Genomic DNA, 18030 nt, shown 5'->3' with positions numbered 1-18030 from the left:
TGTTGGTTTTCAAGAAGCCTGAGAACATGTAGGAAGTCATTCCAGAGGGTAGCTACAGAGTTTGAGTAAAAGGAGGCTCCCCATACATCTTGGGCTTTTGTGACAGAGAGAAGGAGCTTGTCTTTAGAGTTAAGAGCTTTAGTAGGGTGGTAGTGTTGAAGCATGACAGAGCTTCAGCTGCAGTTTTTAGGAATTCAGGAGGAAGCTGGTCTGCAACAGAGCTTATAGTTTAGTTTTTGGAGCTTTTTTCATGTGTTGCAGGTAGGGACAGATTTCAGTGAGAAATGAGCTTCCATGTGGTTTTCTTTTTGAGGGGTTGGTTTGATGGTGGGATTGTCTTTGATAAGTAAGTGAGGCTACAGCTTAAAAGAAGTATTCCTTAAAGTTATTAGCAATTGTTGATGAAGTGTCTTCTGGGGTGGGAGTAGGGTGTTGACTCTGGCCTAGATTTAGTAGATTTTGGACTGATGACCAGAATTTTTTTTATTATTTTGGTGTGACTGCTGTAGGTTAAAGTATTTCAGTTTTTGTCAAGCCTTATACTGTGTTTGGTTTTATTTCTTATCTGTCTTATATGTCTGTAGGGCAGACGTTTTTCCTGAGATTTGTTGGCCATGTCACGCTTTCCTAGCTGTGTCTCTAAGCACCATCAGTTGTCTACATTTTTAGATTGCCATGTTGCTGAACTAAGTTTTGCTGCCTTGGATATCTTGTTTCCAGAATCCATTTCAAGTCTCTTTTATATAAGTTACACTTCACAAAAAGGAAATTAAATGATTTTAATGCTTATGTAAACAGAACAGCATTACTATGAGTTGCAGGCATCTTAACAGCTTCTGGAACCTGGCAACTTTTCAATTTTTGTTTGAATTACTCTGATTTGTAATTTTCTTAGAGTCGCTGCTCTAAGCTATTTGTAGTAGTTGTAAATCCTCAGCAAAGCAAAGTAGCTAATCCTCTGGTATTCTAAAGCTATCAAACTGTAATCCTGTAAGTATTAACTGACCCTTCCCTCCTCCATGTTACTTTTGAAGTGGCAAAGCTCATGCTTTAGAGAGCTTTTCAACAAGCATGTAAACTACTTCTGCTATTAGCCAGTATCTGCAGTAGGAAGACTTTTCATCCTTGTCGTTGGAGCAATCTGCTGTGTTTGCTTAAAAGTATTTTACTTTTATAATTTCTGTAATGTTATATTCATTCTTACAATCCTTACAATGCAGAACAGCACAAAATGGGTACAATTTGCATTATGAGATTGTTTTTTTTTTACTGAAGTACAAATGCCTTTGTGCATTCCATTTCCTTCTTCTGCTATTATATTGGTTGTTGTTGTTGTCGTGTCTTTCGGCTTTTCCCGGTTAGGGGTCGCCACGGTGGAACTCCAGTCTGCTAATGATTGGTAGTTGATTTTTACGTGCCAAGTTACCAGCCCTGACGCACAACTTTCAACAAAGGTACGCCCATTCATGCATGTCTCCACGCAGAAGACGCTCTGGCTGAGAATTGAACTGGACAGCGTCTGACTGTGAGGCGACAACGCTACCGCAGCACCACCACTGCGGGTTATTTCTGCTATTATATTGGTACCCCTCTTAATTCATTACATTGTAGTACACTGACACATCATAAAAATCATATGCCTAGTATGAGAAAAATAGCCCCATGACTAAAACCGGGAAATGAATGCAAGGGATGCTACTTGGAAAGGCTTGAAAAAAAGACCCCAGTAATCAAACCAAATATGCCAATTTCCAATTCCTAAAGAAGTGCACATAAATAAACATCGATAAGTTCAAAGTGAAGTGCAACAAAACAGCTCAAACAGCTTGTCATGATCATTAAAAATTATTTTGGAGAGCCATCAAAGGGGGAACTATTTCCATAACATTCCACAAGGCTAGTTTTCCAAATAACATTACACTACAATTACTAAACAACATTAGGGATAACACTTCCAACTCCCACCACTAGTGACCACATTTCTAAATGCTGCGCAGTCTGTATCAGTTATGTCACTGCACCAATCACTCTCTGTGCCACCGTTTTATTTTAGAACTTTTACCAAAAAAGAAATTAAGGAACTTCTGTCAGTACTACAGACCCACTATAACTACAGCCTTCATTCTGTATACCCATATATACTTCAGCTAGGTGTGAAATGTTGCAAAAATACCCCTGCTTAAAACTGCAACTGGTTACTGACCCATCTCTGAAATAGATCCACTAACCAAAATACTAGAAAAAATAATTTATAAGCAAATTTTGGATTACATTCTTAAATGTGGTATCCTGTGAGATAAGCAGTAAAGATTCTGGCCCAAATATAATACATCAACAGCCATATACTCCCTAGCCAATGAAATCTACACAAACATGGAATAGAGGTAGATAATAGGAGCCATGTTCATAGATCTGAAAAGGGCATTTGTAATGGCTGATCATGGTATACTACTTTCAAAAACTACAACATTGCAGGTTTTCTGTGGACATATGCAACTGGTTCGCTAACTGCTTATCTAACAGAAATTTTAATGTTAAAGAAGCAGCCTTAAAAGCAATACTGCTTCACTTAATATTGGTGCCCCTCAAGGTTCAGTCCTTGGACCATTGCTATTTTCAATATTTATTAATGATCTTCCCTCAGTAGTACCTTCATGAAACTGCCTATTTTATGTTGGTGACATTTTCATCACTAAAGCTGATAGGTCCTCTAAAACAATAAACTCCCCCCATTACTAAAAACAAACAAAAAAGAGAAGTAATGTGGAAATGACTGCAAGAGAATAAACTATCTGTGAATATACAGAAATCAACTGTTATGCTCTCTGGCACCAAACAAAGACGAGCCTATAGTATACTATCTGGCCCTTCTGGGCAAACCCTTCATGTTGATATTCATCAAAAATATTTGTGATTGCTGCTTCATCAGACCCTATTTTATCTACCTCAAGAAGAAATTCAAATCAATTTAGTCTTAGCCGAATTAAAAACAACAAACAAAATCATCCATCTACTGACCACCAAAGCCAGTCAAGCCATTGCCATTAACTTCTGTCTCCTGAGGTTAACTATGCTTTACCAGTGGCAACACTACTCTCCAATCAAAACAAAATCATTTTACAAAAGAACTGAAGATAAGATATTGAGGTTCACTCACCTAAACCCTAATATGGAACATAATTTTTAATGTTATTTATTTATTTATTTTATTTTACATTTGTTTACCGGGAAAGTCCAACTGGACAAAATGTCCTTTTTCAGGGGTGGCCCAGGGAGGAAAGCTCCACATTTATAAATAACTGTAAGATACATATACAACATACATATAGAAATGTTGATTCAATATCAAATATAAGTGCAAAATGAAAATACATGCTATATATTTCAGTGATACAATCATCTAGTCTAGATAGGATACAAAGAATAGCATTACTTTGATTGTAAATAGAAAACAAGCAAGTTAAGTACACATATCCTTAGTAGGGGTATGTTATTACAAACAAAAATAACAGTTTGTGTTCCTTTAGCTGCTTTAAGACATTTATTTCCTAACCAGTGTTAATGTTGAGAAAAGCCGTTTGGTTGCCATTTAATGATAGATCACACTTCTTTTTAAACACTCTCATTTTTAAGCTACTGTTTAAGAGGTTTCTTTTCTCCCTACAGTATGGCCTTGCACTTTATAAAACTTTAATTTCTTTGCATAAAAATATTGAAAAATTATTGCCCCCCCCACACTGAGCAATACACTCTTATAACAACTAGCTGTTATCCCCCCACACACACACACACACACACACACTGAGCAATACACTCATAACAACTAGCTGTTATTATCTTAGAAATTTTGGGTCTGTAGATCTGTTTTTATAGAGGATTTGAATGAAAATGCGTTTGCTGAAACAGTCTCAGCAGTATGGAATACTGTACAAGAGAAAATTAAGGACATCATAGTCTTAAAAACATTCACGAAGCAATTAAAGGAGCATTTAATGAAAGCCAGTAAAGTGTCAGAACTGATCACCCTGGCTAAAATAAGCACAATAAAATGTGTATGTGTAATCAGTTTATTCATATTAATTGTCTTATGACTGTTCATTTTGACTGGCTATCAGGCCCAGGTAATCCCTGAAAATGATCCTTAGATTAGTGTACTTACCAGGTTGTTGTGTCTTTCGGCTTAGGGGTCGCCACAGCGGAACTCCGGTCCGCTAATGTTTGGTAGTGGATTTTTACGTGCCGTGTTACCTGCCCTGATGCACAACCCTCAACGAAGGCACGCCCATTCACGCATGCCGCCACACAGAAGACAATCTAGCTGAGAATCGAACGTGATAACGTCTTGCTGTGAGGCAACAACGCTACCGCAGCACCACTAACAAATGGTAAATAAATAAAACCCTTGAGCATGACAAATCAGCAGTTGTTCTCTGTGCTATACATAAAACTAAAATACATCTGTCTGTAAAACTGTTGCATTTACAGAAAAGAATACAGCTAACAAATGGACCTATATCCAAAAAGATATAGTCAGCTATATGACATTATACTGTATATTATATTTTCCCCCTTTTGTCATTGTTCTAACACCCCTGTTTAGCTACATTGTAGCACACTAACACTTCATTAAAATCATAATCCTTGTACATGACAAATTAGTAGTCATTCTCTGAGCTTTGCATCAGAGTAAAACACTGCTGTCTGTAATGATGTTGCACTTACAGAAAAGAATACCTCCATCAAGCAGATCAGTACTCAAAAAGATGTAGTCAGCTATTTGCACTAGCAATCTTACTGTTTTTGTCTGCTACAAGGGCAGAAAAGAAAAGTTCCACAACGGTCTTCACATTTTATATGGGAGCTGCTGACATCAGTAAGACTGAATACTGCTTATGTAAGTTTGCAGGCAGTAACTGAGAAAAAAAAAATACAAATTTTTTTCATGTTTATGGTGCCACATGTAGGTGGAGAGAAATTCTTCTGACAAAGTGTGTGAGAGGTTAATCTTAAAAGCACAAAGTGGTCTTGGTCTTCTTTTGATTCCAAGGCAAATAAATGAAAGCTTTATAAAGTACAAGTTGGTTCCTGATAACTAAACATTACTAAGACTATACTATACAGATTAAGTTAAACTGCAAGTGATGGTGGACTTTTATTTTAAATCTTGCCTTTAACTTTTCTTTGAAGCAGGAGTAAGCTCAGAAGTCATATTTTGCTTGGCAAATTGTTTGTTAAAAACTCATTTAGCTTCTTTAATATCCTGCCAGCTGTTCATATCATTGTGGCTACTGATTTTACCCTTGTTAATTCTATACCTTTGGTTATAATTGTTTTATACTGATTGGTTTAAATTACTTTCACAGTCATTATACTTGTTTATATCTGAATTATTTTGTAGTCATTGTATTCAGAAGCTGAATTTATTTTTAAACTGGAGTTTCCCCTTCAAACTAAAACAAGCTTTGTGTATATGTCAATCACTACCTGCAGATACTATTTCTGATACATGTGCTTTGTCAATGTTTAATTATAGTTAGGTTCATAGGTCCATATGTGTTAAAAACTCTAGAGACTCCAGCTGCATCTGTACATATACACTTTAATAATATGTAAAACAGACAAGAACTATAGTGAGGGAATATGTATTCTGTTACTTATAGCAAAGTACACATTTTTCACCCTGTACTGGCAATATCAAGCCAAAAAATATATAATTGCAGCAGCAACTCCTCCTGTTCTAATTCACACCTTATCATTTTTAGGATCATCTTGTTTTCATAGCATGTCTACTGGTAGGTTTTGACTAAACTGATATGGTAGCTTACTGGCAATAGTGATACAAACATTTACATTATAGGCTATGACTCCCTTTAATATGCTTAATCCAGTTATACAACTGAAGTAAATTAGTCTTATAGTTTTCTTCTAGACATTCTGATGTTATTTTGTTAACCTTGTAGGTTTTAGGGATGCATATACCACAGCGGCAGCAGTTTTTTTCTTCTGATGAGTTAGACAAGGAAATTTCTGATCCCTACAATAACAGCCTATGTTTTTTGTCTCGCCTTTTATTATCTTCTACTTTGAGTTGTGCTTAGCCTCTTCTATCTCCTGTAAAATGTTATCTTTTAGAACCCCTTAACTGCATATAAAAAGTAATATATTTAAATTTCTGTAAGATGATCCCTATTTCTCTATCATCTTTCTCAGGCTGACTCAGAATGATGAGCAGAAGTAATTTTATCTTCAATTTGTTTTATGGCTATGGAATATAAACTAAGACTAATACCATATTTAATAGTATTTTTAGCTACCTTATGCTTTTTAGCAGACATATTTCTAAGTGGCTGAAATGTGTGCCATGTACCAGTATTATTGTTTGCATTAGGTGAATTAACAGCCTTTCAAGTAACTTTTAACTATATTATTCTTTTGTAAATGTAATCCTACCATTTTTGTTTTCTAAAATGTCATTTTGATATCAACAGTAACTTTCAAATTAGTCATAGCACCCTATACATTGTAATTTGTCATGTAGCTGTGTATGTTGTAACAGGGTGTCTACTGTAAAGCAACTACATTATGCTGATACATTTCTCTCTCTCTCTCTCTCTCTATATATATATATATATATATATATATATATATATTCAATTTATGATGGTTTAGTTTGTAAGTTAGTGATAGCTTTTGTCTGCTATTTGACCTCATGAAATCAAATGACAAAGGTCAACAATGGCTCTGGTAAATATGTCTCACATCAAAGAAGTCTGTGTATAAAAAAAAAGTTTTTTCTATTTGACCTCATGGTCACATAACGGAATGGCTATAGCTGCAGTTGTCAAATGTAACTGATTTACAGGGATACCCCTAGTTTTGTGTGGAAATGTTCAGTTTTTCACAAAATTGATAAAAACAATGAGGATTAAAACATTATGTAGTAGTTAATTCCAGTCAGAAACTATTTACTTGTCAGAAAATGTATGCAGAGATCATTTTATCCCAACAGTTTTATAAATGAATAATGTGGCCCTGATTTTTAGCCTTTATCCCCTTTTATTCCGGAACATTTCAGTGATTTTTGAGTAAAATTGTTGAGAGCACAAAATAGCTATCAGGTGCTGTATTAGCTTTTGCATGCTTAATATGATCGGTAATCTTTTTATTTTGTCTCTGGACTGTGTTGATGTCCAACTGATATTGACACTATCTAGCATCATGCAACATAACAGTAACTTTTGAGGAGGGCTCAATTAAATATTCTTAGTATTTAAGCAAAACAATTTTATTAATAGTTTGACATTCTTGCTTCCACTGAAATGATTGCTATGGAGTAAAAGACTAATTAAGCACTCCTCTCTTACCTTAACCAATGAAATAAAACAATGTTATTACCTGTCCAATTATATCTGAATAGCTATAACAACAGCAGTTACTTGCCAAAGCTAGTCCAAATGTATAGATCTTAACTGCGGTAACAGTCACACTTTGGGAACTAAGGCAAGCATGTACATCCAAAAATCATAATGTGGTTATGGAAAACACCAAAACAGGTATGAGCTTGACTCCCTGCAGCACATCACTACCATCAACCAAATATGCTTATTACATAGGAGGCAGAGTTTAAACACATCCCAGACAGGAATTCCTTAAAATCTTTTTAGAGTTTTAACTCACAAAATATAACTGATATACACTTTGATCTGGTTAATATTCCAGTTTCTCCTCTAAGACCCACAATGAAAACTTAGTAGGATATTTATAATGGTTTTAACAGAGTGTTGTCATGACATATTGTGATGCACACATTTACAAAAAGAAATGCAAACTGAATACAGTTTAGAAAAAGTCTTCTAAAAGAACATTTGTTTTTACTCTTTAACCTGAAAAACTGAATTAATTTCTGATCCCATGTTTTACTTCAAAAAAGCATGATGAAAAATATCTGATGTATGTTTTCATAAATGTACACTCACTCTTCTAAAATTCAATAAAGCAGACATATAATAAAAGAGCTAATTATTTCCTGTCTATCCAAGTAATGTTTTGGATTAGTGCTGAAATAAAGACAAAGTAGTCTTATCTCATTAACAAAAGATAATAAGAAAATCAAAGATATTTTAGCTTTCATAAGTCACACATTTAATTTGCTTAGTATGGGACCCACTGTGTTTTGGCAAACTCAGAGACATAAAATAGTGAATTGTAATATTTCTTATCATATTGCTGCAAAGGTATTCAAAGTTTCTGATGCATCTGATATACATGCCATGTGTTATACTTTGTTTTCAGGCCTGTTGCTTATTTTTTCAGTGTACCAGACTATATACTATCAGTTTGTCATGTACACTACTCATGGTTTGGAATAGATTTTAGTTTACCATTTCCAGTAGAAGCTCCTAACCACTTTATTCATAAGCAGGATTTATAGAAGTTGGATTAGAAGACCATATGTGTGTTTTAATATTACAGTCTCTGTCCTTGCTAACTACTTGATGTAACATGCTGTCTGAAGATAATAAGTTATAAGTCATATTCTGAAGCTGTATACCAGATCTTAATTTAAGGATTATGTATTTATGAGAATCCAGTAACTTCATCTACTGCAGACTCTCCTTCTAAAAATATTTGTAATATATTTTTCTTTTCTACAAAGCATCTGGTTCAAGTGGCAATGTTTGCTCTGAATCGTATCGGGGACCGTATGCTCACTCTGAAGTTGAAGTGAAAGCTATAGTTGACTTTTTCAAACAGCACGGGAACATTCAATCATTTCTCTCACTACACAGTTACTCCCAGATGCTGCTTTATCCATACGGCTACACTTACAGCCCTGCACCTGATGATGCAGAACTGGTAAGTGTGTTGCATTTCTTTCAGACCCTCTGTTTAACATACATTACCATTAAATCTTTACAGATACATCCGTCTGTTTTGGTCTCATGTGAAGTTATGTTTTAGCACAGCATATGTGATTAACAATCCAGTTGATAAAAATTCAAGTTTAATAAGAAACTTAAATGAGCTTTAAATCTTTGCATAAATGCAATATAAAATTACTGTGCAATATGGTTATTACAATGGCTGTGGAACTATGAACAAAAGTCTATGCATTCTTTTTTGACTGGCACTGTTAACTGAACATTATAGTTTTATAAATAGCACAGGCCTTTTACTCTAAGATCTTAGAGAGGTAACAGTATCTCCAAAATAAAACAGCCTTGATGCATTACATAAGCTTCCCCAAGGAAACAAATTTTAAGTTTAGTCCATAATACGGTGTTTATGATATACGCAAACAATGGAAAACATATTTAGATTTAACTTTATTAAGGTGCTTTTTACATGAGCAAAATGAAAAAGAGAGACAGAAAATTAATGAATGAATAAATGAATGTAAGACATGTTTCAGCAAAGTAAGTAAGCTTTAAATATATCTATTCTTGTGAACTGTCTTATTTATTTTTTAGACAGTTGTATCTGCTATCTACATTTCCAGATTCTCCCAGCTTTGTCATAGCAGTTTTTGTTTCTGTTTATGCTCCATGCATACTTGACATATACTGTGATGATACTGCACACAGAAAATATTAAAACTCTGTATTATTATTTGTATATTTGTTTACTAATACTTTATTTATTCATTGATTTTTACTGTTTAACAATCAGTATTCTCATCAATTTAAATGTATTTATTTCTGGATTATATTTATTTAACATTTGTTAACTGGGAAAGTCCAACTTGGAACGAAGCCAATTTTCAGCAGAGGCCCGGGGAGAAATGCTCCGGATGCATGTCTTTGTAATGTGGGAGGAAACTAGAGCACCCAGAGGAGACCTACATGAACACAAGGAGGACATGTAGACTCCACACAGAAAGCACCCCAGCCAAGAATCGAACTGGAGAACCTTTTGTTGTGAGGTGACAATGTTACTGCTGCACCACTGCACCATCCATTGTAACATTCCCACAAACTGTGCATGGAAGTAACACCTGTTACAGTTACAAGTTCATAAAAGTAAATAAAAGTTTATAAATAAGTTGATAATGATATACTGTATGTGTGAATGATAAAGCAGGGCTTTAGACTTAAGAAAATACTGACAATATTTTTATTTGTTAAAGCTCAGAGAGCTGATATTATAGTAGAGTGTGTGACTCAGACAATGGAAAAGTAGTTTTAGATGAGGAAAGAGTCCAAGTAGACATTTTCAGAAGTGGAGAAGAATGTGATGAGGTCCCAAAAAGATTTAGACTGGCTTGCAAAGGTTCAAAGTTCCTGAAATACTGGTAGCATAAACAAGGACCCAATGACAAGGGTATGAATAATGTCCTGACTCACAGATGGGTTTCACAGGGAGAATGGACGTACATCAGTTTTCAGATCTAAGCCCACTCCTGTTCATACTGGTGGAGTACATCAACAACCAGGCCACAGGGGGCAAATCAACAAAGCTGTATGTACAAGCAGACTGAACAAGAACTTCAGCAAATGATAGGAGATTGGAATGCAAAAGAGAAGGCACATAGGATGAAAAGCCAGGGGTCATGGGAACAACTGGAAGAATCAGAAGAAGCTGAAAATTAAGATAGAAGAGAAAATAGTGGAACAGATTAACAGCTACAAGTATCTGGAAAGTGTGGTTGAAGAGAAGGGAAGTCTGAATAAGAAGGTTAAAGCTAGACTCAAAGGTGAGGTTCTGCGGCCAACTAGCACAAAGTATATTGCCTAGTATGTGATAGAAGAATGCCTATGAAGCTGTCAAAAACAAATAGTGGTGTATCCAGTCCTTCTATGTCATTCAAAACCAGGATAGTGAAGGCAGAGCAGCTAGGAAAGCTTGAGGTGATGGAGATGAAGTGCCTGAGATGAGTAGTGGGATGCGCACTGTGTGAAGATGAAGAAATGAGGATATCAGAGTGAAAGTCAAAGTAGCCTCAGTTGTAGGGAAGATCAAGAAGAGATTGCAGTGATTCAGTTACACATGCAGATAAGCAGAGGATGATTTAGTAGAGCAGACTTGGGAGAGACAGGAAGAAATCAAAAAGAGGGGAGAATGGAGGATGTCCAGCCAAGAGATGGATGGATTGCATGAGAGAAGACTTGTGTCAATTTTACATGACTGTCAAAGAAGGTAGGAGCATGGCTTTAAGAGCAATGGCAACAGCTGATATGACACCTCGACCCCATTATAAGAAAGGGAACAAGGAGGGGTGATGATGATTACTACAGCCTACTGTCATGCCATTTGGTGGCGTCAGAGAGGAGTTAGACTGAATGCACTTAAAAGTGTTTGTAGCCCTTTGACCTGATATGTCTGTTCTCATCTCCCATAAGAATTATTTCCCATGTTATGAGAATATTATGTGTTTCTTTAGAAAAACTTGCAGCCCTACAATGCCACATCTAGTGGGGTAGTGTGCTACAAACAGATTAACCCTTCACTGCATTTTCGACTCCACCCACATAGTTCAATTAAGCCCAGTTCCACTCTAAACCTAAACCAGTTTAAAGCTTCTTCTAACCTCCAGTAGGTATCTATGGAGTAATTTGCTACCGCATATTTATTTACTTTGTTTTTTTGCAGTGAATGTGCCATTATCTGAGTTACTAGCCCTAGTAGTAATGATTTCTGGGTTTTGTCAGGATAGAGAACAGCCAAAGGGGGACAGATACTCACCATTCACCCTACTTAACTTAGGATTCATAATTCTAAATTAATTTAGTGGAAAATTTTAAGGTTGATGCAACAACAGGTTCTCTAAGGCCTGATGTTCTAGACTAGAGGTTATAGCTGAAGGGTGTGTCAGTTGCACTAAGGATGTAATAAGAATGTCTGCATAAATGACTACCTGAAACATTATATAGGCAGACAGAAGTCTTGGTGTTTCTGTTCTCTGCAGCCCTCACAGATGTTCATAAATGTATTCAAAATTAATGCTAGTGGGAAGGTAGTTTTTGAAAAAGACTGGTGTGAATCACTGCAAGATGGAGGACAAGGCTGGAATGAAGGTGTACCTTTACTCAACCTCGTTTAGATGATGAATGGGAGTGATAGCAAACCCATTATGCATTATGTTTGCAATCATCTACAGAAGCATTAAGATTATGATAAATTTAGTGAAACACCCAAAGCATGCTGGCAAATTCCACAGGTTCATAGGTTCATAGGTAGATACTAGGCTATCAGCCCGAGGGCCAAAGCAAGCCTAGCCAGCAGTGTATCTGCTTTCGCTACCCATGTATTGTTAAATTCCTGCCCCTCTATCGAGCAGTGCCCCAGACATAATCCCAGGGTGAATTTCCTATTACCCATCCACTTATCAAGGTTTTTCTTGAATAGTGCTAATGATGAGCTCTGCTTGATGTGGATGGGAATCTTGTTCCAGAGCATGGGAAGTCTCTGGGACATGAATCTATCCCTCCAGCATGTCCTATTTATTGTTGTGGTGAGGTTTAGGTCCCTAGAGCGTGTAGCTCAGGAAGATTGGAATTTCTTCAAGTGGAGCATGTCCAATAATTCCGGGTTTGACATAGCTTTGTATGTCAGATAGTGGTCTCCTTGGAGTAAGCGGTATGCGACTGAGTAGAGTTTGAGTTTCTTGAGCCGGTCAGCATAGGGCAATTGTTTGAGGCCAGCAATCCTCTTGGTGAGGTACTTTTGGGGCCTCTCAAGTTGTTGTAGGTGTCTTGTGAGGTACATCCCAAATGGGGCATTGTATTCAATGAGGGGTCTGATAAGTGATGAGTAGAGGGGAATGATGACTTCCTTATTTCTAGATGCGAACCCTTTTGTGATTAAGTGGGCCATGTAGAAAGATTTTCTGACCACTGTGGCAATGTGGTTATCGAAGGAGAGGTTACTATCCACTTGGGTCCCAAGGTCTCTTATCACACTTTCTGTGTTAAGTGAACTTCCCCCTATTTGGTAATTCATGGGTACTGTGTTTTTGCCAAAGGGGATAACAATGCACTTTTTGGCATTTAGTTTGAGGCCATAATTTTGACACCAGGTGTCAGTCTCGGTGACGCCCTTTTGCAGGATGTCTACGTCAGTAGGGGAATCGATAATGGCACCCAGTTTGCAGTCATCTGCAAACTTGGTTAGCCATAGACCCTTGGTGTTCGCTTGCACTTCAGAGAAGTATATACTGAACAGGAGGGGTCCCAGGACTGAACCCTGGGGTACTCCACTTGTCACTGGTTTGGAGTCAGATCTGGAGTCAGCAATTCTTACCGTGTGGGATCTGTCCATGAGCCAGTTGGCCACCCATCTCGTGATGTAAGGGTTTATGTTAAGGTTGGTGAGTTTATCAATGATTCCTGAATGAGGGATAGTGTCAAAGGCTTTAGTGAGGTCCAGGTAGGCTGTGTGGACTACCTTACCATCGTCTATGGCCTTTTTAGGAGGTTACCTATATCTTTGTTTATGAGTTCCATGATGATTTGCTCCATGGCCTTGCAGACCAGGCTTGTCAAGCTATTAGGTCTATAGTTCCCGAGGTCTGTGGTGGTTCCTCCTTTGTGGAGTGGGATAACTGTTGCTGTGTGCCATTCTGTGGGCACATAGCCTGTGGTGAGGCTGTGGTTGAACATGGATTTTAGTGGGGGGGCTAGTTCATTTTGGAGTTCATATAAGATGCAGCCTGGGATGTTGTCTAGTCCCATGGATGCTGTGTGTTTGGCTTTAGAGAGTGCCATTTTTACCTGTGTGTTTGTGATTGTTGGGGCTCTACAACCCTCTGGTATATTTACAGGCCCTTTGGGAGGTGAGGGGGGGAGTAAAGTTTGCACTGAACCTATCTGCCAATATGTTGGCAATATTAGTTGGCTCTGTATATTTTGTGCCGTTCTGTTGTAGCTTGGTGCAGATCGGGGTGTTGCCATGGAGATTCTTGACATAGCTAAAGAATGCCTTGTGGTTGTCTTTGGAATCCGTGGCAATTTGTCTTTCAAAATTAACTTTCAAGGATTTTATGAGATATCTTAGTTTCTTACTGAGGCTCATCAGTGAGTTCCTCCATACCTGAGTTTTTACTCTCTTTTGGAACAGTTTCTTCCTTCTGTTGTAGAGTTTGTTAATGGAGGATAGCTTCAATAAGATTCTGTTTGCAGTAGATGGTGAAGCAACACCTTAATGGTTTCCACAGCCTGACACAGTTTTCCTTTATGAGGATAATTGGATCAAACTGTAACTTAAAACTAATAAGTACACAGCATTTGTTGCAAAAATTGATTTATTAAGGTTATGACCAATGTATGTTTCACACTATCAGTGCTTCATCAGGGTTGTACAATTACAAATACAACTTCCTTAAACACTATAAATTTAGTATTACAAATGTATTGCCATCTCCTCAGCCATAGTTCTAAAGCTTCAGCCAATATGGTGTTTAGTTTTGTATATTTATTATGCCTATACAGTTTAATGGCATATTTTCTTCAATGGTAGGTGGACTAATAGATATTTTCCTCCAGGGCACTGAGTAAGCAGAGTCAAGAGAGTCATATGTTACAGATGACATCTGGTTCAACAGAATTTTAAAGTGTTCATTGCACATTGTTTGAATGTTTCGCTTCCCATTAAGAGCATAGAGCCATCTAGAGACAGCAATACCACTCAAGTGTCTCTATTGTGGAGTTACATACATATTTCCAGGCTTGATTTACCCATTTCCATGATGTGTGTCTGTTTTTTGAAGTACATACATATTTTCAGGTTTGATTTATCCTGGAAACCAGACTACATGGCCAAAATACCAGTGGCACCAGTAATCTAAAGAAAGGACCCATATAGTACATCTCCCCTTTTTAGAAGCAAAAATAAATTACTTTATGCAGTACATTTTGCCATGTCACTGTTGAAGGTTACGTAAATGGGTGACATTCATTTGATCTGAAGACAAAATATTTAAAAGCTGTTGCTAGCACAAAATATTAAATTAGATGGCCCTGATTAGATATCACTAACATAGAAGCAGGAGCTGTATTTAACAATGTTTATATCTTTGTGTCATTTTAGGCACACTCAGTTTTGCAATATAGATTTTCTGAGAAGCATTCAACAGTAGTACTAGAAATTGGAAAATTTATGTGCTAGTCACTATTCAAATTTATACTACTTTTATGTTAATTACGTTCCCTGATTTTTGGCCTGATGTACCTACTTTTCAAGAACCTTTGTACCTGTTTTCAAAGTCTGTAAGCTGAGAGGTATGTGCAAAGGACATGACTGTTTTCATATGAGATTAGATGATAAACTCTCCCAGAAGCTTAGAAAATATTCCACTTGTCACTTTTATGACTATACAAATGTTTCTCCGTGGCTTATTATTGCCACTATTTCTTTTTGATTTGTTACATCATCCTTTAAGCTTTTGTGTTGAATCGCTGGTTACGGATTTATTTTTTTGTCATGTAGTGACATCTTGGCATGCATAATAAACTGTTCATTTCTTCTGTCTGATTGAGTTTTCAGTCTCAACATAGTTTTCTTCCAACTAGTCATATTCTCAGCTGGTGATATAACTAATGAATACAACATATACAGAGAGAGCATAGAGGGCTTACACATCATCCAGTGTCTCCTGATATTATCATTATCCAGGTATGGCAGTGGATTTTGTCTAGACACTGCAGGGATTTCTCATGTGATAGTTCCTCTTGCAGGCTCTTGGGAATTGAACTTCATGCATAATGTTTTGGGTGCCTGTTATGTATGTGACTGGATCAGATAGTCATAATAGATCTGACGTGGCAATGATAGATACATCAAGTAGGAGGTCCTCATATTCTTCATTCTGGGCATATCCTTTAAGATGTATGCTTTAACAGTAATACTATTATTAATAATAATAATAATAATAATAATAATAATAATAATAATAATAATACATTGGTGTACTGACTAAGGTGTGCCAAGTACAGCTGGACTTAATGTACTGCATGAATACAGTGCCAAGTACATCTGGACCTACTGTACAGCACAGAGAGAAGGACAATATAAATGATGTCCAGGTCATTTTATGTAGGTTTCCTCAGAAGGAAAGAGTGTTACTGAATGTTTTCCCTTCTTCCTAATGGAATCTTTGCAGATGTTATTATTAAACATTACTCTGGTTTTGGGATAAAATGCCGCGGTAGTACGGCGGTAGCGTTGTTACCTGACAGCAAGAGGTTCTCCCATTCGATTCTCGGCTTGGCTTGGGAGGGTCTTCTGTGTGGAGTCTGCATGTCCTCCCCATGGTTGGGTAGTGTTCGAAAGACATGCGTGCGTAAATAGACGTGCCTTAGTTGAAGGTTGGGCATCGAGCTGACACCTCGGCTTTTCATAAAAAATCTACTGCCAATCATTAGCGGACCGGAGTTCTGCTGTGGCGACCCCTTACTAGGAAAAAGCCAAAAGCAAACAAACTCTGGTTTTGGGATAATAAATCTTGTCCCTTTAATGGTGTTGGCCAAAACTCAGTCAAGGATGGAGTAGATCATAATCTTTACATGCTTATTAGTTTGAAGTATTACCTGCTGGTTTACTGACTACACAAATTGTCCATATATTTGTTATGTTTACATTTGCCCTTATAGCCTGAGTCATGGCAGAAAAGGGTCCGAGGAAGATGATTTCACTTATTTCATTAACAAGCAGACATTTAGAACAATGTTTATGATCCAACTTGCTCCATACTGGGATATCTATCTATCTATCTATCTATCTATCTATCTATCTATCTATCTATCTATCTATCTATCTATCTATTTATAAATGGGCCATCTGCTAAACCTGCTAATGTAGAATGCTATTAGCTGTAGAAAAGAATTACTGCGCCTGTTTGAAAACTGCTGATATAATGCTGTTAAAAAAGGCTGAGGTAGAGCATGGTGTAAGAACTCCATCTGGCTTTGCAGTTCATCTCAGTACATCCTGATGGCTGAATACAACTGGTCAGTTTCCCATCAACCTTATAATACCAGGCATGATGAGGATGTACCTTCCATAGCATTCCTTAAAACCTGAAAGTCTCAGAGTTTCCATGTGTTCAGACTAATATTTATTCCATACATTTAAATTGTTCTTTATAGCTTTCTTGTGCTTAACACACTGTCTTCTATTTGAGGCAAAAAAGTAATTTGTAGATTAGAAGGTCTTGCTACAATGACGAAGGGGTTACTGTTTTCATTGTAAAATAGGCAGTGTTACAGATGACACAAAAGGAATGGTACTTTTATCTTTCAATATTTTTTTCATTTTGAAAGTCAGTCTTTAACATGTTAGTTTTTGGGGTTATCAAACTGAACAAATGTCCAGCTGCTACTTTTTCTACAGTGGGCCGACTCTATAAAAATTATTTGAAGGATAAATTGATTGCACCTTTTACGATTTACTCCATTGCAGTGTATGCTTACTCAGATACACTTATTCTGCTTGTACACCAAACATCATATGCAAATCTTATTCATATGCCACCAGAGTTAGTGTGAATACAGCATATTTCTTGTGCATTGTGTAAGTATATGTTATTGCCATTTTAATGACCCCTTCATATATATGAGTGTAGTAATATTACATACATTTGTGGTTGCAGAATGCTGTTGCAAAGAAGGCAGTAGCAGCTCTAACTTCCAAATATGGCACCAAGTACACCTATGGAAGAGTAATTACTACCATCTGTAAGTATATATTCTTTTGTACATAATTATATACACTGTTATACAGTTGAGGTTGAAGCACTAATAATATATATTTTTTTGATTTAAGTAAAGTTACATTTGTCTTCTTTCTGATATTTGAAGCTTATCTCAGTGTTTTTTTACATTTTGAGTCATTTTCTTCTACATTGCTCAATCCTCTTGCCTGCCAGCCATCAGGCCTCCCTGTTCTACTGATCATACTTGAGTGTTTTGATTTTTTCACACTAGTTATCAACACCACAGAAACAAAAGCTGTACAGATGGGCCATAATTCAGGGATCTGTGAGGTGGGGTTCTACCCTTGCCAACATCCTGATAATGACAGTATATATGACATGCT

General features: G+C 36.8%; 1 protein-coding gene across 1 annotated transcript in view; it reads left to right on the top strand.

Moving 5' to 3' along the window:
* LOC122814878 (carboxypeptidase A1-like) overlaps positions 1 to 18030 on the top strand; it is a 99469-nt gene that overhangs the window by 62302 nt on the left and 19137 nt on the right. Inside the window, exons 9-10 of the mRNA XM_044087152.1 lie at positions 8657 to 8856; positions 17585 to 17669. Coding sequence (XP_043943087.1) covers positions 8657 to 8856; positions 17585 to 17669 — 285 coding nt within the window. The remainder of the gene's footprint in view (positions 1 to 8656; positions 8857 to 17584; positions 17670 to 18030) is intronic.

This window comes from Protopterus annectens, chromosome 11.part0 (assembly GCF_019279795.1).
Source record: "Protopterus annectens isolate FY-2018-M chromosome 11.part0, PAN1.0, whole genome shotgun sequence".
Taxonomy (NCBI): domain Eukaryota; kingdom Metazoa; phylum Chordata; order Ceratodontiformes; family Protopteridae; genus Protopterus; species Protopterus annectens.
Note: the sequence above shows the minus strand (reverse complement) of the source record. Positions and strands in the feature narration are given on the sequence as shown.